Source organism: Sorex fumeus, unplaced genomic scaffold (genome assembly GCF_029834395.1).
Source record: "Sorex fumeus unplaced genomic scaffold, SorFum_2.1 ptg000010l, whole genome shotgun sequence".
NCBI classification, from domain to species: domain Eukaryota; kingdom Metazoa; phylum Chordata; class Mammalia; order Eulipotyphla; family Soricidae; genus Sorex; species Sorex fumeus.
In genome coordinates, this window is record NW_026606067.1 from 32,399,756 (window position 1) to 32,421,525 (window position 21,770).

At 34.1% G+C, this 21,770-nt stretch overlaps 1 protein-coding gene across 4 annotated transcripts in view; it reads right to left on the minus strand.

Annotated features, from left to right (window-relative positions):
• Window positions 1-521: 521 nt before the first annotated feature.
• Window positions 522-21,770, minus strand: part of MECOM (MDS1 and EVI1 complex locus) — a 633,666-nt gene continuing 612,417 nt past the window's right edge. For all 4 annotated transcript variants that reach the window (XM_056110745.1, XM_056110744.1, XM_056110742.1 and 1 more), the window contains 7 exons: window positions 18,552-18,718; window positions 17,405-17,482; window positions 13,612-13,781; window positions 11,568-11,712; window positions 6,577-6,813; window positions 5,557-5,740; window positions 522-2,053 (listed from right to left, as the gene is read on the minus strand). In XM_056110745.1, the coding sequence (XP_055966720.1) occupies window positions 1,919-2,053; window positions 5,557-5,740; window positions 6,577-6,813; window positions 11,568-11,712; window positions 13,612-13,781; window positions 17,405-17,482; window positions 18,552-18,718 (1,116 nt within the window). In that variant the 3' untranslated portion in view covers window positions 522-1,918. The remainder of the gene's footprint in view (window positions 2,054-5,556; window positions 5,741-6,576; window positions 6,814-11,567; window positions 11,713-13,611; window positions 13,782-17,404; window positions 17,483-18,551; window positions 18,719-21,770) is intronic.

Sequence of the window (21,770 nt, forward strand, 5' to 3'; positions counted from 1 at the left end):
GAATCACTAATATTTATTTTGAAAAAATTGAGCATTATATATTGATTTTTTTCGCCACAAGTCACAAGAGAAAATACAAAGTTATGTCTACACTGATTATAACAGTAAAAAAAATTGTATTACTTAAAACTAGCAAAGATAAATGATTTCTTTCCTTCATAAGTTAACAGTATATGTGTAATTATAAATAAACAAGAGATCTCTTGGCATGCACTATGTAAAAATAAGGAGAAAAAATTTTTGGTGTAGTTTAATTGTTCGCAACAGACACGGAGTGACACCAGGAGTACATGGTATTTCACAAGAGTCCTAACTTCATACCACATGGAGAAAGTTGAACAATGAGTGGGAGCAACCCCAACTCTCTCAATTTCCTGAGAAGCAAAGGTTATCCTCCATATCATCTTAAAACAATAAAAACATGCCCTTCTTTCCATGTATCTGTGAGGGCATCAAGGCCACAGACATGTAACTTTAAATCAGGATCCCAGAGGGAAATATCACACTATGGGAAAAATAAGCATTTTTGTAAGTCTTTATTTTTAGTTGCTCCTCCCATAGTAATGCACTGAAAGGCATAACAGTTTATATTGTACAAAGCATTTGAAGAAAGTACCTCAACTTGCTGATTATTTCAAAATGAGATTACAAACAAAAAAAAAAGAAAACAAATCTGGTTTTTCGATAAAGGGCAAAATAACTGAATACAGTCTGTTATTTACTTCTCTTTTTTAACATAAGGTTTGGAACACTTCATTTTACAAATAGGATTAACATGAACATAACATCGCACAAGCTTGCAGACAACCAGCATAAAATATGGGGTACAGTTTTCAATCAGAAGAATCATGCTTTCATGAAAGAAATTATAATCATTTATACAATTGAATCAATTTCAGTATTACAAAAACTAAGTTGCATCTATTCGTATTTAGCTCATTAAGAAGAAAAAACAAAACAAAACAAAAGGAATGTTAAGAAAAGCCAAACACCGTTTGGCACTCCATACACAGGTCGAGTCACCTTGGTCCTTGAAATTCAGAAAGGTGTGTGCCTCAGATGTCAAAAAGTAGTGGCTGACTGGAACAGTGTTATTTTAATCAACAAACAATAGTTTGCCAACAAATAAATACATGATACACGCAACACACACACAAATTAAACATTAAAAAACTGACATGATTGTCTAAAATTAAGATGTTATTACAAGGATTTGGCAAACATTTTATTAGTGTAGTGGTACAGCTGTCTTGGTGATGAACAAGATTCTTCATTGACTTAACCTCTTTGAGCACTGAACATCCATAGTTTACAATATACACATACCCTTTTCCCTAAGTTTTAAACAATATACTTAAGAAGGCAAAAGTTAAGGGGGAAGAAATATTCCTGTTATCAGTTTCTATAATCGAGTGTGCATTTCATCCAACTACTTCCATTTTCAAAGGGTTAAATTACATAAAACTTTAACAAAGAAAAACAATTAACTCTGTAATTAAAAAGCAACTGTTCTCAATCAGATATCAGGTGATCTTGTACAAAAAAGAATTCCATTTCTAAGGAGTGTTCATTCATATCAATGCTGCGTCTCAATTGCCCCTCCCACCCACCCTAGATCTAGGGCAGGGTGAACAACTTTCTGTCCAGCAAGTTTTTCATTTTCATTGAATCACTCTAAGTCACATTGATCCTCCAGAAGTCAGCAGCTGCCTTTGCTGTGCAAAACAAAATATTGAGAATAAATAGTTTCTTTTTTCTTTCTTTTTTATTTTAATCATTCAGTTTAAGGTCACCAGGCTTTAAATGAGTGACCCTTCAGGTTTCTAAGGCATTCTGCTCAGCAGTCTTTTAAATAGTCCTATGTGAAAGAGCCACGCTGCTGTTGGACTTGGTCCCAATCCGGTCAACCCTGGCCGTGTCATACGTGGCTTATGGACTGGATGGCACTGGACTCCGCGGCGGCCCGGGCCATACTATGCCACACGTTGGAAGAACTATGGGACGTCGAATGGAGGGACTCCTTGTCGGACAACGACAACATCATAGCATATGCCTGGTACAGAAAAGAGACACTTGGTAAATAACATTCGAAAGCATCATTTTGAAAACATCACATCTTAAAGAACAATAGAAAATATCACCAGTTAATGCTAAAATGGAGAAGGAACTCTCAGAGTAAAGCAGCCCTCCTCGTATGTGTGTTTGGAAACGTATGGGACAATTTCTGTTGCTTCAGTGATTTGGGGTCACTGCTGGCGCTTCGTATTAACAGGCCACAGAAGCAACATTTTTGACAGGACAGAAAATTTAATACAGTAAAGGAGGAAATCTAATGCAGTGAAGGGGGGATGCTTAGATTACCCTGGGAACCCCAGAGTATAGGAAGAAGGACAGAGAAATTGAGGGAGTAAGCAAGAAGATGAGAAAGAGAAGTAATGGGAAAACAGGGACGAGAGGTCTCAGATATACTAGAAATGTGGGAGTGTTACAGCCATCTTTCCAAAGCACAGACTCAACAGCACTCAAATCATGAGATCTAAACTATAAACTTCAAACTTTGAAACGTGCCTGTCCAGGTGAAAGAAAGGTAGAGGGAAACAGGGAGAGAAGGCAGGAGGGAGGCTGGGAACTCTGGTGGAGGGTGTGTACACTGGTGCTGGGATTGGTGTTGGAATTCTGTATGCCTAAATTTAATCTGCCAATAATTTGGTAAATAGTTGCTCTTTAAATACAATTTTTAAAAATCTTTTTTATACCAGAAAATTTACTGTATTACATAAAATGCCAGTATGGCTTCATTGAAAAGCATACTCATCTCTCTATCTGTCCCATCCAGCCATTATTCTTGCACATGTATTAGTCACCAAAATATCACACATGCTTATAATTGAAACTACATATGAATAGTAGATAGACCTACCTTGACCGGTATTCATCTAAATGAAGTGTAAAACAATCTCAGTCCTAATTTATAATTGATATCACTTAGGGGAAATGACTTGCCCAAAGTCATTCAACGAGGTAGAGGAGCACAATAATTTCTGTCTAATTTTAAGTCCAGTGCCCTTTCTTCAGTTCCCTTCTATGGATAAAGTATTCCATGCTGACACCCATAGGCTTGGAAATTTGGGGTAAGTGAAGTAATTCTCCCTCAAAATTATATAAAACAAAATGCAAAATGCAACAATCTTCTGACCTAAGCAATGTGTGCTGAGCAAGAGATGCAGGGAGGTGCTCTTTGAGGAAGTGCTCTTGCTTCCCAATTATGATGTCAAATTTTAAATAACTGTCCAGACTCCCCCACTTGCTGCCAACTAAAATATTCAAATGAAATGTTTGGTCTTGACTTGTGAGTGAACTTTTCACTGTTGATTTGCTATTGTTGGTCTCATCCATTGCTAAACTTGCTTGTCAAAATGCTGCTGAAGTGGAATCATTAAAGTTCTGCCAAAGACATTCCACTGTCTGTAAACAAAGACAAAATGCCTCTGTTGTTAAGCAGAATTTCATCTCTGGGAGTCGTGCTGAGACATGTGGCCAGTCTGTGGTTTCTTCCGTAATCATGGCATTCAGTTAGAAAATCTGCCCTTTCAGGCTGATTTCGATTTGCTGGATCGTTGCTCTAAATGTACACACTTAAATTTTACGGATGTAATTTGCCGTCTGAACCTCCACAAAGTCTCAGCATCCATGTAACAAGTATTTATTAAGCATCTACTCTATACCAGGGCGCTGTGGTTTTTCCTGGGGTATGAACAATAAAGAATAAAGATCTGTGTTTGGTAGAGTTTAAATTATGGTTTAAGAGAATTTAAATTATCTTGCCTAATTTTAGACTTAGAAAATCAAGATAAAGACATTCTGAAATAGTTTGAACAAAATCCATTCCATTGTTTAGAAAAGTGAAAATGAATATAGAGAAAATTTCAGAATCCTGGATTTATAATGGGTTTTAACCTGCCTTTTTTTTTTTATCCTAGGTGTGAGACCTTGGGCAAGTAGCTTCACTTTTTTAAGGTCAGGTTCTTACTATAAAGTTGGAATTAATGGAAGAATGATACACAGTGACTTACACAAATTTTTTAGCTCAATTTGACAAAAGTACCCAAAATTAAAGGTTTCAGGATAGAGTTTTACAGAGATAATTCCATGCAAACACAGCCACCAAAGTGTTAGTGGTCAAGTATTTTGGATTTAATAACTATAAAAACCACAGAGTAAATACAAGAATATATTCATTGTATTAAAAATGGTAAATATAGAATATCTGCTTTTTGGTACTTAAAAGAAATAAACAGAGCAACAGTGCCCAGCATATGACTACTAATAATAACAACTGAAAGATTGAAGTATCTTATAAAATAAATTTAATTTGAAATAAATGTCTGACATCTTCAAACCTGAACATTGCCCACTGTAGCCTCCAAAACAAATACACATAAACCTTCCAGCATCTCTGATCATTAGGAAAAATGGGAAATCAAGAATTAAAAACAAATTCAAAACCTAGCAACTGCCTCATATGGGTATTTTTACATGAAATAAAATGTCTAATCTGACTAGTATACTTTTAATGGCTAGAAACTGAATATTTCATTTTTATTTCCACTGAATCATAAAGTAAGACAAATATTAAATACCTTCATCACTCCTTCAAATCTACAATGAGGAAATGGAACCTCATACAGTGAGATTCTCAATTTCCTGGATTTACACAGCTCCAGTGGGAAGACAAGCTGTTTTTTCTTCAATTTAGAAAAACATTTATTTTTTCTACAGGTTCCATACTCATTATTTAATTGTCTACTATTACTTAATTGTCTAAGTTTTGAAACTTTATGCTATCACCCTGGAATAGTGTTTTCTCCATCTTAGTTGAGAAACGAGCACATTTGTTAAGATTAGCTATAGTATCTCAAATAGGAAATGATTTCCAAATGTTGTTAACTTAATATGATAACACTGTTTGACATTTTGTATGTTGAAAAATGAACTAGTAGATCAAATAATTTTGCCAATGAATACGGTACTGAGTTTATTTTATATCGTCCTTAGTAAAGAACAATGTAGCTAAATACAGAGATTAAGTTGAAAATACTTCCTTTACGTTATGTTAAAAAACTTTGAGGTGTCTTATTTGGTATTTACACATAGTTATGAGAGGACTTGCCTTATTAAAGATTAAACTAGAAATCATGCTAACAAAAATTATGAACACAAAGACACTGTAAAATAAATTCAGAAGTAATCTATAAGCAGGTGCAAATGAAAATGGAATCATTTTTACAGGAGGAAAATGCAATACAAAGTACAGCTCATTATAGGCTAGGGCTCGCCATAGAAGTCTCATGCATGGTGCAGCCACATTAATTGCTTTATTTCTTAACTACTTTGTCTTTGGCCAGAATAAATACATGAATATTTTGAGTAAAGCATCTCAGACTGTTCAAATAATAGAATATGATAAAGGCAGAATATCTGCCCTTGGTGATCAGAGAAAATGTACAGTTTCACACAAAATGTTACCATGATGCTATACTACAGGAAAATATGTACCTGTGATTTGGACTTTCTGTGTAACGGCTGTTTAAGCTCCTCCGGCACATGGGAAGCACTAAAAGAAGACAGCTCAGCTTCAGTATAGGGGTTATCTTCCATTTTCCTCATTTTGAGGCTATCTGTGAAGTGCCTTATATGATCTAAAGCAGAAAGTCCAGTTTTATATTCTTCCTCTTTATACCTAAAATGAACCAATGGTAAACACAGTTTTGTTTTGCTCTGTTTTGTTTGTCATTTTGTTATCTAACCAAGTCACTTTGCATTTGAACCTCTTCAGCTGTCAAATGCTATAATGTATTTGTAGTATTACAGTAGCACTTACCAATTACTGGGCACTTAAAATATTGGCAAAAACAGTATCTTTATATTCTTGTCAATTTTTTATGGTATGTATTTGAGATCAAAGTATTAAAGTCGATGGCATATTAAGTCACCAATGCAGTGCTGACAGAATTCATGTTTATAGTTTTTAATGAAAACAAAGCCAGTCATGATAATATTCGATCAGTACCAGCTATCCATACAAAATCTATGCAAATTTCCATCAAGTTAGTTTGGTTAAATTTTTCCATTAAAAATCTATCATCTAGATAGATTTCTTATGGGTCAAATGAGGCAAAATTTATCTCAATACTATTTGAATAGATGGCTAAATAAATTAGGGTGCTGAAACTTCTTTCTCATTGTGTTTTATAGGTGTTTAAGTAAATAACTGTGTAGTTGTGTCATTGTCATTCCTCTCTCAGGATAATCTAGATACCACTGTATTTACATTCTTATATTTATGATACATTTATATTTTTATATTACATTCTTATATTTTGTTGATGGCTGTCTTATTTTCATCTACTTAAAATTAATCCACTGAAAAATGTTTTACTAACTCAAATAAATGTGTGTGATTTATTACTCATATTTCTGATTACCTAAATTAATTCTCTAGTGGGAAAATAGCAATAGGTATTGATTCCATAAGTGTACCCTTGCTTTATTTCCCAATACTAATGAAGTGCTCACCTCACTGGAGATGTCTTGCAGCTCATCTCCAGAGCACTAGATTCTTCATAGTCATCTTCAGGGTTTCCTTCGTGTAAACTACTTGTCACTGTTTCCTTTCCTGTTTTTCCAGTAATATCATTTTCTTCATCCTCCTCATCTAATAACACTTCATCTTCTACTTCTTCATCATCCAGTAAATCTGAATTTTGACTGGCCACCAAAACCTTTTCGTCCTTAAAGTGACTGCCATTCATTCTTTCAAAAGAAAAGAAAAAATATCCAATTATTGGTTTCATCTTTAAATGTGCAATTAGTCCTATTATCATGCCTGGTTAAAAAAGTTGAAATTTTGAACACTCCGTTAGTAAACTTTTTGCTTCTTTATGCTTTATGGAGGAAGCCAAGGGAAAATAATTGAACTTTATAGGTGAAAAAATAAAGTGATAATCCAAATTAAAAATGGAGACTTTGGCAGAGCAGGAAAAACAATTTCAGTCTTGTATACTCTTTATCAGCCATTTTCTTGATACATGATGCTTTTACATAAAGTATACAAAGGGACTAGAGAGGCAGTATAGTGGGTAGAGCGTTTGTCTTGCCCACAGCCAACCCGGGTTCGATGCTCAGCATCCCATATAGGCCTCTGAGCACCACCAGGAGTAATTCTTGAGTGCAGAGCCATGAGTAACCCCTGTGCATCACTGAGTGTGACCCAAAAAGCAAAAGCAAAAAAAAAACATAAAATATACAAAGCATGTTTCTCAACTTAGTATTATTTGCTACTGTATTTAGTTACCCACCATTTAGAATATTGGATATCTAGAAAACTCATATTCCTGACCAACAATGACAAAAGTTCTGACACACATGTCAGATATACATTTGTGTGCATATAAATATACATATATCACTGTCACTGTCCTCCCATTGCTCACTGATTTGCTTGAGCGGGTCCAGTAACATTGTGAGACTTGCTGCTATGTTTGGCATATCAAATACGTCTCGGGTAGCTTGCCAGGCTTTGCTGTGTGGGCGAGATACTCTTGGTAGCCTGCTGGGCTCTCCAAGAGGGGCGGAGGAATCAAACTCAGGTTGACTGGGTCGGCCGCGTGTAAGGCAAACGTCTTACCAGCTATGCTATTGCTCCAGCCCATATACATATATATGCACACATATGCATATACATACAAATATATCTAACACTTCAAAGAAAATTTAAAAGTAGGTGCAAAGGTCTAACCAATCATTATTTGGGATTTCTAAATGATACTGAGTAATTCCTACATTCAATTCAAATTTGGATGTGTTTAGTGCCTCATGTCTAAGATTTGTGACTATAAATTAATGGCTGCAACCATATTTCAAATTATGATACTGAAAAAATATATATCTATAAAAGATCTCGCTTATATGTAAAAAGGTAAAGGCCCTCCCATTGATCGTCGATTTGCTCGAGCGGGCCCAGTAATGTCTCCATTGGAGACTTTGTTGTTACTGTGTCTGGCATATCAAATACTCTCGGTAGCTTGCCAGGCTCTCTGAGAGGGGCAGAGGAATCGAACTCGGGTTGGCCATGTTGGCCGCTTGTAAGGCGAACGCCCTACCCGCTGTGCTATCGCTCCAGCCTGCTTATATGTAGTATTTTCAAATTTTCCTTGAAAGTCTACAGGTAAAAATATTCCTTGTTCCCCAAGATAACACCGAGTGGGAATGATTAAAAATGTAATTGTACAAATATTTCTTGAAGGCTTGCTCAGTAAGAATATTAAATATAACGTTGCAAAAGAAGAAAGTTACAGTTATACAGTCATTTGTAATAGTTTAGTGACTGTTATGTAATAGGACTAGAATATGATAACAAATTTTTAACTGTGAGAAAGCTTGAAAACTTCTTTGAGTTATAATGCTATATATTTGAAAGCTTTTACCAAATTAGGATACATCAATCAGGTTACAAATTAGAACATATGTAAATTGAATTTGTAAATCTCTTGTTGTAGAATTAAATGAATGGACTATCTTTCACTGTAAGATTTAAAGCTAAAATTGTTACAAGATTATTATAAATATTTAGAGCTTGACACTATCTCCTTTTAATGATATAAGACTACAGAAGTTAGGGGCACATTCAAGTTTAGAAATTTTGGTAGAGATTGTGCTATTAAAGGAATCAATGTGTGTATATATATATATATATATATATATATATATATATATGAACAACAGGAGGACAGTGCTACCTCCAAGTATATATATATATATATATATATATATATATATATCACAGCTATTCATATCTTTCTACAATGTTTTACTTTTTCATCTTTATACTAGTTCAGAACTTGCTGAAATGTCCATATTCTTGTTATAGTCATGAGCAATTTTTATACTTAATGCTACTTGTCCTATAACAGCAGAGAAGGTAAATACATAATACAGTCCCATCATGTTAGCATATATTGAATAGTGAATATCACTTACTATCTAGATTTCCATAATAAAATAAATTTTATAAAAATATATAATAAAATAAATTTAAATATCAAATGTAAAAAATGCACACAGTAAAAATTCATTTGATCAGAAAAATTAATATTACTGTTAAGAGTTTTTGGTATGATAATCTTTAAACTATTTAAATCTATACATCTTTTATAAAAGTATGATAGAAACATGTTTTGCACAGACATAAAACATTAGTTTCCAGATACACTGCCAACTTGATAGTTTTAAAAATGGATTAAAACTGTTATTTTTAAAAGTGAAAGAAAAAGTAAAATAACAAAAGAGTGAATATAAGAGAATCAAGAGTAAAAAAATCCAACATGATTACAGCAACCTATTTGCTGATTATGCTCTCAAATGTGACAACTTATCAAAAATAAATTACATCAAAAGTAGTCAGAGAGCAGTTTGGCAAGGGCAAGGAAGTTAGATGACTCAATCTTTTTTACTTGTATGCTATCGAGACATGTTGAAGCCAGACGGTATAGCTCACAAATCTCAAACTCAAGGATAGAAAGTCTGAACAGGCATTTTAAAAGCCAAATGGTGATTTTTGTAAGCACTTCTTATTTGTATCAGATAACCATCACTACCAAAATGTAAGAATGGGTCTTGCTTTCTTACTTCTTACTACTTCTTCCTCCGATTATCTGCCTCTGTCTCTCTCTGTTGCTGTATATCTGTATCTACCTCTGTTCCTCTAAACATCTTCTCTTGATGTCTTATGCATAGGCATGGGCAAGCACATGCACACACACACATGGGCTCTTGAACAGAATTGAACAGAAAACAAGATAGTCCAACTGCAATGTTTTAATACATATCTTATAGCCTGGAACTGTCACATAAATTATTTCTCCTTTTCCCTCCTTGGAAGGCAGCTATGCACACCACTATAGCACAGTGGTAGGGCGTTTGCCTTGCGCACAGCCAGCCCGGCAGAGCCAGGTTCGATTCCTCCGCCCCTCTCAGAGAGCCTGGCAAACTACAGAGAGTATCTCACCCACACGGCAAAGCCTGGCAAGATACCCGTGACGTATTCGATATGCCAAACACAGTAACAAAAAGTCTCAAAAAAATGGAGACCCTAGTGGGCCCGCTCGAGCAAATCGATGAACAACGGGAGGAGAGTTTTTTGTTTGTTTCCCTCCTTGATAAATGTTTATACAAAAAAAGTAACAGAAGTGACCATGAACTTGCACATTATTAGAGGAAATAATGTTTATTTGAAACTTCCCTCAATGAAAAACTACCTATGATAATTAACTTTGACTCTTGACAACATCAAAATTAGAGTACACTAACAATACTGGTGTGATGAAAAGTAATTATATAGTTAGTAATTTTATGTTTAAATACATTATTAATGTGGTCCTAAGGCAGTATTCTAATTCAATAAGCCATTGGGTAGTGATATTCCTAAAAATCTAGACCTCAATATCAGGTATTTAATTATACCAGAAGAAAGAAAAACTAACCAGTAGCCTTGGTAAAAAAAATGTTCATAGCATCATGCAAAGTATAAACTACTAGACAAATATTATTATCAGCAGCACTAAAATAATTACTGTATTAATTAAGCCATAATTGTTTGATATTTATAAAGTTAAGTGGGAACCAGAGTACCAGGCACTGGAAACAGATAATCATTTTCATGCACTGAAACAAACATGTCAGAAAATAAATTGAATAACTACCTGATAGCATATTCTATAGTTATAGAATCTTATTTAGCATTCTCAAATGACTTCTATGTAATATATACACATGGGTGACATTGACTGCAAACTTAAGATAAATTTAAGATATAACTTTTATTTAAAGAAATGTATTATATAAAGATAAATATACAAATAAAACCAGGTACACATTAAGAAGATAGGCCCATATGATTTATAACGTGTGAAACAGAATAGCAACAACTATTGCCTGATAATTCAACTGAATCTCTGTGGTGACTTTCCTTTCCTTTTGACTGGATTTGTGATGTTGCAACACTTCATGTTGTTGTTCCCAGGGACTGGAGGGGAATTAGATGCAGAGAATTAGCATGTCTTTGTTTATTTGGTGGTGCCAATGGGGTCCTAAGCATTGGAGGCAAGTGTTGTAACACTGAGCTGCACCCCTAGTCTCTTACATGGAAAGTTACGATAACATATTTTAATGAACTCTTAAGAGAAACAGAACAGCTTGGTAGTAAACAAATGGACTCCGGAATCAGACAGTCTGGGTTGAATCCACCTCTTATGCGACTTCAGGCAAGTTATTTAGTCTTCAGTGTTTTCTTTCACTGATAAAATTACCTAATAACAGCCATTATTATGTGTAGTTATTATGATAATTAAATGAACACATATAAAGTTTTTGGAATAGCATTTGTATTCTGCCTGCAGGAAATATATACCAGCCAATGGCATAACAGCTGTGTTGCAAAGTGGGGATAGCACATGTGTATGAAATACTCATTTCCAAAAGTCGTAGCAAAACAAGAAAATAAGCTTTACCTCTCTTCTGTATTCCTGGGAGACTGGCTGCCGTGATTGCTATTCCCAATAAAATTTCGAATTTCTGTGAAATAAGCATCTTCTTTGTCATCAAGAATTGCACCTGTACTTTCCAGTTCAGAATGAGGCGACGATGTTGCTGTCCCTGAGAGAGAAGAAAGTCTTGTGAAAAAGACTGTTTCAATAGTCACGTATTTGGAACCTCATTCCTTTTGAATTTGATTAATGTTGCTTTCTAAAATATAGTCTTTTGAATTTAATTAATTCTATTTTGGGGGTTGGGGGTCATACCCAGTGGTATGTAGGGCTTACTCTGTGCTCAGGGATCACTCCTGGTTGGGGTGCTCAGTGGCTTGGTCATATGTGGGACTTGAATCAAACTGGGGCTATCCCAGCGCAAGGCAAGTGACTTATCCCCTGCAATGTCTTTCTTATCTTTCCTTTGAATTTTCATAATGGTAATTCTAGGAGGTAAAACCTTTCAATTTACAAAAAAAAAAAACCACAGGCAAGTGAAATTCCTTTGAAGAATATCTTGAACCATTAAAATCATATAGTTTTCCAAAGATGTTTTTCCTCTGGTTTCCTCATACCTCCACTTGTGACATGGGAATACTTTTATTCAAACAGTGAAGAAACTAGGTGAATCAAATTATAAAGAGATCTAAAACAGTTCCTGTCAGAAAAAAAAACCTGCTTTCTTAATTCTGGCTGTAATTAATTGTCTCTGTGGTAAATTAAGTCCATCACTAAATAAAGAGAACGCTAAAGATTCAGCATTATGATTTGATCAGGTAATCCATGGGTAGACACAAGACATTTTAGCCCAGAGGCTGGAGACAGTATAAGATAAACATAAAAATAATTGACCTGTGGATTACAAAATGATTTCAGTTTCTTTACCTATAAAATTGGAACCATAATGCCTAGATAAAGAACTGTTATATTTTCTAAAATAATTTTAACTAGAAAAATTATAGTAGTATGTAGTATGGACGCAAGTAGCATGACTGTATGGAAAGTCTGATCAGTTTTGTATGTAGATTAAATTTCTGTCTCTAGAACTTGATCACAATATTTTTGGCTTTAAGGATAATGAACAGTATATATATTCACTTAAGAGCATAAGAAATGTGACTTTGCAGTAGAAAAAGCCTTGACGATAAAAAATCATTCCTTATGTCAAGTTTATTGATTTAAATAAACCTCTTTGCTGTAGTTAAAGACTCTTTTCCCAAACTCCAAGTTCAATTCTCAATTCTGTCCCTGTTCCTAAGGCATTTCCTTGATTCTCTGGAAACAAATTGTGGCCACAAAGGTTGGCTCGTACATACAAGCCAGTTGGCTTGATGGTTTATAATCTAACTCTTACTAAGCCAAAGGCAAGAAAATGTACTATCTCTTCTACTATGTGTTGAACAGTTCAAGTTAATTAAAAAAAAAGGAGAATTAGGTTTTTTGTATATTATATACATATATGTTCACACTTTAAATTTAACCTATACCCGAATTTGTTACCAAAATCACACAGTAATAGCATTTGCTTTGGATCAATCAGGTCATGTAGATAATCTTCTATGAGTATTCTCTTTAAAAAACTAGCCTACAATGTGTCCCTGAATAGTAACCTTTCCACAATAGCAGCTCTGGTTTCTCAGTTACTATTGAGATCATGATATTCTGGACCTGCCACTCTGGAAGTCCTACTGAGCCTGGGGGTCACATTCTCTGCCAATAGTTAGAAAGATTGTTTCTTGCAACTTAGGAAATCTTGATTTACAAGTCCCCTGTGAATTTGCGTCATGATTCTTTTTGCTTGAGACTGCCCACTGAGATGAGTTCAGGAGAATTAAAAAAATAATAATCCAAATAAGGCTCTAAATTGTATATTATTCAACGACCACATCATTGAAAAATCTCAAAGGAAATGGGCTGCAAGTTTTCACAATGATCTGGTTTTGGTGTCCAAGTGGAACAAGGAAAGAAAGATCACATTTTTATTTTAAAAATAAGCCATCTTCTTGTAGCGCAATCAATTACCTACCAGACATATTCCCATTCTCATGTTTCTTTAGGTGTCTGTCTAAGTTGGTTTGCTGACCGAAACACCTATCACATAAATGACACTTAAAAGGCTTCTCCTTGTTGTGAATGTTGCGGACATGCCGCTGCAGGTTGGAAGATATGCTAAATGATCTGTCACAGTATTTGCATCTGTAAAAGAAAACAGAAAATAAAATGATAGGCAAACACACATAAAAATCTTAAGACTGAATACCTGGATATCCAAAATAAAAAGCAAAGGTAAAATTGTTGATCGCACAGTCAGGATTTCAATTCTAACAGAACTTGCATGCTTCAAAGAGTTTTCATGACTTTGTGTGAAAACCATAATAAAATACTGGTATAGTTTTTATTGCTCCCAAATCAGTGAAAGTAACCAGTTAAATATTTTAAATAAATCTTACTAACTTAGTAACGTTAATAAATAGCATTTTTGTGCCCAACTTGGGATTCCAAAAAGGGTGTGTATGTTTGGGCAGGGTTGGGGAGCAGTTCACTTAAAGAGAAACATCCAGCCTGGAAGATTCCTTGACTTGATTTTCCTTTCCTTTCTCTTCTCTCAAACAAAATCTTCTCTGAATTCAACCATTCAGTAAAAATAAATAAATCAACAATGCATTGTTTCTTCTTATGTTTGGGAAACATGACTGAATCCTTTGTGAACAAGACTAAACAAATTCATATACTGAAATAAACTAGAAGGATAATTTTTACTTCAAACTTTGGAAGCCTGGTTAAAATAATTTCAGGGTAAATACACTTTCCAAATTATTACTCCCAAGGGAAATTCTGTTATCTTCCCCAACAGCAAAATGTATTAACAACCATTTTTGAAATTGAAGCAATGTAAACAGTTAGTTTGATACCAAAGATAGTGATTTTCAAAATTTGTAGTGATAGGAGCCTTGCAGCCTCATACTAGTAACCTTTTAACCGTGACTAAAGCCAAGACGAGTATTACACTACATGTCCCATTTGGAATAAAGTAAAGGAATTCATGAACTTCTCCTCTCCCTATCCCTTCCTGTTCCATTTTGATTTTTCTAAGAGTTTATAGCAGTTCGGAAGCATGCCTGTTTTTCAAGAAAAGTATTTTTTATTGATTGGTTCGTAGTTTCTGCTTTTCACGTGAAAAACTTATAGATTATTTTGAACAATTATTTTGAATTAATATTAAAATAAAAATGAAACTCTTCATACTCTCCACCCAACTCCAGTTATCCCTAGGAAGAAAAGGGATAACATAGAGGATATTAACACTATAAATATTATATATAAACATACTCCACTACCACAAAAACTACATTATTTGTTTATGTGTCGTGTGTGCATGTGTGTATTGCTTAAAGGCAAAGGGAAATCAACTTTTTCCAGATGACTTTTAAGTGAAAATTCCTGACTTAGCAGCCAAAAACTCCTTAACTCATTCTTCCATGTGTGAAGGACCCTTCTCCCCCACTTCTGAACTCAAACTCCCTGATTCAAGTGCTCTACATCAGAAATCACCCCATTCCACTTGAAGTGTTTGGGCTTCTTCTCGGCTTGCCTCTACATGATGCCAGAAGTGAAGTTAGTTCAATGGGGAAAATAAATCTGTGAAGCTAGTTATTTTGGTATAGTATCATTATACCAACTCAAGGTCTAATTTAATTTCCCCCTTTAAAAACTGTTCTGGCATCAAGGTTCCTCAACTTTCCTCAATTATAATATTAATTTTAAAATGTGTGAAACCCCCACATTGATAACGGTGGAGTAAGTTAGCCTCTAACTTTGAAAAAACTGTAAATAGAGTTATAGCCTTCTCTTTAATAACTTTGCCATTTTTAAGTCCCACTAAAATGAGTACCATGGTACAATGAGCACAGTTGTGTTGTACTAAGCAGAATAGCCTAGGAAACACTGATAGAAAAACTTATAAAACATATGCTCCATGGAACACTTTAGGGACATTTTTACTCAAAACATTTGGGTCAAATCACAAAGGAAAAGAGATGTTTTTCTTTGATTCACTTCCAATCTTCTGCTTATTGGCAAAGGGGTTTTTCCAAATCTAATAAATATCATTCATGATAACATGAATTAAAAACCTGCAAATAAGGACATCTTAATCCATAATAATCTGTTACTTTTTATCTTTTCTCCTTTTAGCCAAGAGATTGAATGCCCATAGATTTAAAAATAACACTCAATTTATGAAAATAAGTTATTTGTTTCATAAATAACACTCCATTTATGAAAATAAATGATTAAAAGACAATTCTGATCAGAGCCTGTGTCAGGAATATTTTTAAATGAAAACAACCAAACCACGAGCAGTACACTGTTAAACCAGATCAAGAGGGCCTTTGTGATCACGGTATCAGATAAAATCTTTGACAGAATAGCTTGAGGTCTGGGTTTTAATTCTTAATATATTAGTACAAATTTTACAGAATGAAATCAGTATCTGTGGTGTATCTGATTTATTTTTCATTTATAAACCAAGAGCTGTGAAATCTTAAAATCACTTGAGATCTCAGGTATATCAATGTTTCTGGCTTGTGTTTTTAAAATTATACATGCAATGATGTCAGCTCTTATGCAACATAGTAACACCAGTGAATTCAGCCACAAAATAAGAGGAATATAAGTGCCATATAGTTGTATACCTGACACTGGTCATGAAAATCATCTAAATATAGAAATACTTCATTTTAAGCAGAATTCTCGGGATTCTTGGGAATCAGAATTCTTTAGAATCAGATTACTTGGGATAAAAATTATTTCCTAAATGAATCAACTGGTAGTTCTCATTCTTATATTTCTTTGATATCTATTGTATCAAGTATATTCTATTAAAATCAAGTATATAATGCTTGATATATGAAATGTAGAAAACTATTTTCAGTGTTATGAAAATAACTTCAGTTTCCTCCCAACAGTCCAATGAACTTCAAAACAAGCAAGTCTGAGCAATTTCTCATTTTTATATATAAAAAGTCTTTAAATCTGATAAAGAATTTAATTATTTTAATGGAAAGGAGCATTTAGACAAAAAAATATGCATCGTAATGCATGTGAATTTCAAAGCATAAAATAAAGTACAATATACTGAGAACAAATTCATTTAGAGTAAAACTAAAAGAATGTTTACAACTTTCATTTTTCAGTAGACAATAATATAAGTATTAGACACTTGTCCCATGGAATAGGACTGACACTGACAACATTTAACAGAACAAATTAAAATACACTACAGAGATTGATGGTAGAATTGTTCCTTTTCCTGTATTAATTTCTACTTTACCTCTTAAATCATTAATAGTTATATCTTCCTTCTTATCCTACATTTAAAGTTTATTCTTTAAACCACCTAATTGAAACTAGAATTGGCAATAATAGGAAAGGAAAATTATTTAAGGGTTGTTAATTCCGAGCAAAGATTTAAGGCTTATAAAAAGGAAGGCTGTGATTGTATGGTTATTGGCAATAAAAAACAGTACTAATTACTGAGAATATAGAGCACTGAAATAATTTTTAAATTTTAAATTGCTCACTAATATTCCTTAAATAGCTATTCTAAATTGAATACTGCTAAAACTTTTATACTGAGAAGTAAAGAACCTTGTTTACAGAAATAAACACTCATATCCCCTCTTTTCTAGTTCTTAGTTAATTTTTTCATGAATATATGGACAAGCAGATGTACAAAAGTAGCCTATTTAAACATTGTGCCTACAAGTCCACTTCATTACAAATTACATTGAGATATTTAGTAAAAATAATTGTCAAACCTGTAAGGTTGTTCTCCTGTGTGAGTCCTCAAGTGCCGAGTTAGGTTTGCAGATCTTGGAAAAATCTTGCCACAATATCTGTTATGAAAAGATGTTTATATGAGAAAGTCAGCACAATCGACTTTATTTCACTCTAACTACATAGAAGCCAGATGCTTATTCCTAACTTAATTAATCTTGCATGGAACTACATGTCTCTGGTATTTTAAATTTGCAACAAAGCTGTTCTACTGATATAAATACCTTTACAAATAAAGGCTGTATTATGCAATCTGCTTAAATTTGCTCATACATTAGCAAGCAGTTTATGAAAATCAACCTTAGTTTTGATGACCCCCATACGCCTGTTTTATTAGTTGGTATCTTTAGAACCACAAAACTGAACCAGACCAGGGGATACAAAACTGACAAATGTATGATGTCTAGGTTGAAACAGACAGTTTTCAAGTGTTTCAACTCATTTTACAAGAAAGCCGTAAGTGACAACCTTCTGAACATTGAATGGTATATGATCAGATAAGATTCTGGGACCTCATTCATCAAGGTATATTTCTACAAAAGCTTTTCTGGAAAGAAAGTGACATACTATCCAAAGAGCACAAAAATTGAAATGCCTGAGTCAAATGCACAAATTCTGAAGACAGTTCAGAAATTAATAAATACATAATTTATTATGAAAATGGAGTGAAAAAACAAGCTTTATTATATTACAGATATCTAATGAGAAAACTTATTAACCAGCTGTCTTCACTTATCAACCTTATTCATCCTTCATTAAAGGTCTTACTCTTGAGTACCTATACAATTAATGAATGTTTGAAGATAGTAGTATTATATCTTTAGCTAGGAATAATTAAACGTGAAAGAAAATCCATAAATATCAAAGTGAAACAAGTAGATAGTACTAGCACTATTTCAAACTCTATCATAACCAAATCGCCAGTGTTAGAATTCTCATTTAATAATAATTTTTGCAAAACCACTATTTTAATATTTCCCCAAAGAATTAGTACTTTGAAGTGCTTGAGATCCATCACGGTTGCTATTAATCATCCAATCAGGAATAATTTCCAAAACAAAGAGCAGGGTCTTTTGAAATCAGAGGGCAGAAGTTTGAAAACCCAGCCCCAGTTAACCCTGCGGGTACCTGCAGGTATAGCGTTCTTTCCCTTTTCGTAGGAGGTTCTCCGGCAGGGTGTTGGGAGGCGCTCTGAAGTTGAACATGGACGGAACCGACTGGAGCAGTTCACTGGCCTCAGGTTTCAGGGCACTGAAGCTCTCCAGCTTCTCCGCCATGTTTTCAATAGCTGACATCTGCAAAGCAGAAACACAACACCATGCAAAACTGGTCTGTTATTTTTCCTTCAAAAGCAATGCTAGAGAGAAAACCAGCTAGAGATTTCAGGCAGTCAAGAGCATTATCCAGAGTAAGGATGCTGCTGACCGCTGCCCTGTAGGAAGAGACTGTAGTGCCACAGTGTTAAACAAACAAGAATTCACTGGTTTTGAAAATAACATGATAGAAGCAAGAATGTTGGGGAACTTTTTCACTAGATCTTGATCAGACTATTTATAACAATCTTTTATACAATCTACAACTAAAGTGTATGCTAGATAATAAAGCCAAAGCAAATTTCATAAAATTCAGTGATAGCATTAGTATTAAATTATGGACACCTAATAACTGGAAATTATAGAAAAGGTCCTATTCGCCTGACCTAGGTAATAAAAAAATCATAGGAAGCCTAGGGCCCTAGGAAAAGAATGCTCAAACTTGAGAAAAATTAAATACTTCTAGTTATATTAAGTCAAGTATGTATAATTCAGAAATAAAAAATAAATGTGAAAGACAAGTTTTTCCTAAGACCATATTATGAGAATATCTGCATATACTGGATATTGTAATTAAATTCTATACATAAAATTGTACCAATAATCATTTTTTACTAGACAAAGTTTGAGTATAAACGAAAGTTCAGAGCACATTTTTTTATCTTTACAGAGGTAACTTTTAAACATTTATAATGCAGTTGGGATAGTTACAACTCAGAGAAGTTATCCTAAATGAAACATCTAGGGCTGGAGCAATAGCACAGTGGGTAGATTGTTTGCCTTGCATGCGGCCGACCCAGGTTCGATTCCCAGCATCCCATATGGTCTCCTGAGCACTGCCAGGAGTAATTCCTGAGTGCAGAACCAGGAGTAACTCCTGAGCATCGCTGGGTGTGACCCAAAAAGCAAAAAATAAATAAAAATTTTAAAATTTTAAAAAAAAAACCAATTTTCACATTTAACATTCTTATTTTGATTTAATTTTCAAGTTCTGATCCATTAGTCCACATATTAAATAGAATGACAAAAGTGCGAATTTACTTTTAAGGTCTCGGACCTTCTCCAAATGTTATCTCATCAATGCTTACATTTTATTGGGAAGCTATTTATTACTAAATGTTGAAGAGCAAAAAGCAGACTCTCAATGGTCATCTTGTTAAATTAACTCCCCCATCATTTGGTCTTTGGAAATCCCATACCATTCAAGAGTCACAAAAGCTGTTAGAAAGGCATTTGCACTCTATATGCACTCTATATATGCCTCAAATGAGTGGCATGGTAGACCACCAACTCATGCAATATAAAAATGGTAACAATTGCATATTCAAGAACTGTTTAGTCCATGGAGATGATTCTTCTGCTGATCATATGACAAGACTGAGATGCAGACCCAATTTATTAGTTCAGCTTAAACATAAAAAGCAACACTCAAGAGGAAAATTAACAAAATAAATATTATGCAGATACACAGCTGGATGGACCGCCACTGACTTCTTAAAGTAGAACAAAATCTTAACAGAATGGTCTGAACATGATTCTCTTCTTACAATGGGAATATTGTATGCTTGATTCTTCAAATGACTATTCATGTTTCTTTTCCTTTTATCCTGGAGCCTGTCCTCTTATTTCATGCCTGGGCTCCTAATGCTAGCTACAAATTGCAGTGTACAGGGTACCACTGCCAATTTGCCAAATGTCTTTCATCAAACATGGTGCAAAAAAATCTCAGAGGAAAGTCAAGATACATTTACTTGTCAAACAACAAATGCAAACACATTGGGAGGCAGTAGAGCTATAAGCTCAGGGGTTTGATTCATAATCACTCAGCTGCTAAAACATTCTCCACAGATGCAAGTGGACAGCACATTTGTCACTATGAAGGATTTTGACACATACTGATCACAGGGCAGAGATATGGAATGATGACACTGCTCAGAGTGGTTGGTAGAAACTCTGTCCCTGTAGAATATGGTCTTTATTTCACTCTAGCCAGAGCGTAAGCATTTTCATATAGATTTGTATTTTATTCCTTAAAATTAATGCAGAAATGTTTTATGATACTGATTTATTTGCATGTATTCCTTCTAATTGTTACTTTGCAGAAAAATCATTTTGATGTTTGAACCAGCACAGAATAAACTACGTGAAAAATGACCTCTGGCCTTCAAGCTGACTAGCAGTAACAAGCTAGGGTAAGGGTCATGATTGCATATAATTATTGAGAAAACTAGTAAGTGCACGGGTGATGATTATAAATGTTTATTTATGTACATTTAATATTTGAGGAACGTTTCATTATCTAGTGGTTCTAAATCATCTGAGTGTCTGCCTGCTGACATACTCAGATTCCGGTAGTAATATACATATAGAAACACTTTTTATTTTATATGGAAAGTAGCTTACTCACGACAATTATTATGCTCAGTTTTAATCTCTAACACATATAAACTACAAGCCCTTAAAGTTATTTAAGATCAATTGGCTGTTGAGAAATGTGTCTTTCTTTAGTAGCTGCTAATAGTTTTTAGAAGAAAGATCACCATGAATACTTTACCTCAAACTGTTTTAATTTTGGAAAACTATCAAGACATAAGACATATATTATGAACTTAATAACTAAATAATGACACTCTTAGAGATAATAGGAGAAAGGATATGAGTTACCAGAATACCTCTCTCAAAAACTATCCCTATATTTGACTTCTGATGTCAAATGAAGAGATACTTAATATCGATTAGGGGAAACAGAAGTTGGAAGAAGGGAAAGAAAATAACTATGGACAAATCGCACACACATGTGTGCGTGCACACACAACCCACACACACACTTTCTATACAGCCAGTAAACACTGACGCAACACTGATATCTTCAATAAATTCATCTTTTCATTTTCATTAATATTTTTGTTCTCATGGAACTTGTTCTCAGTGTAAAAGAATAAGTTTCCCCATTAGGATACATAAAACTGACTCCACAATCGGCCAATTCAGGTAATTTAGTAATTCTTCGGACAATATCATTTTTAACCTATAG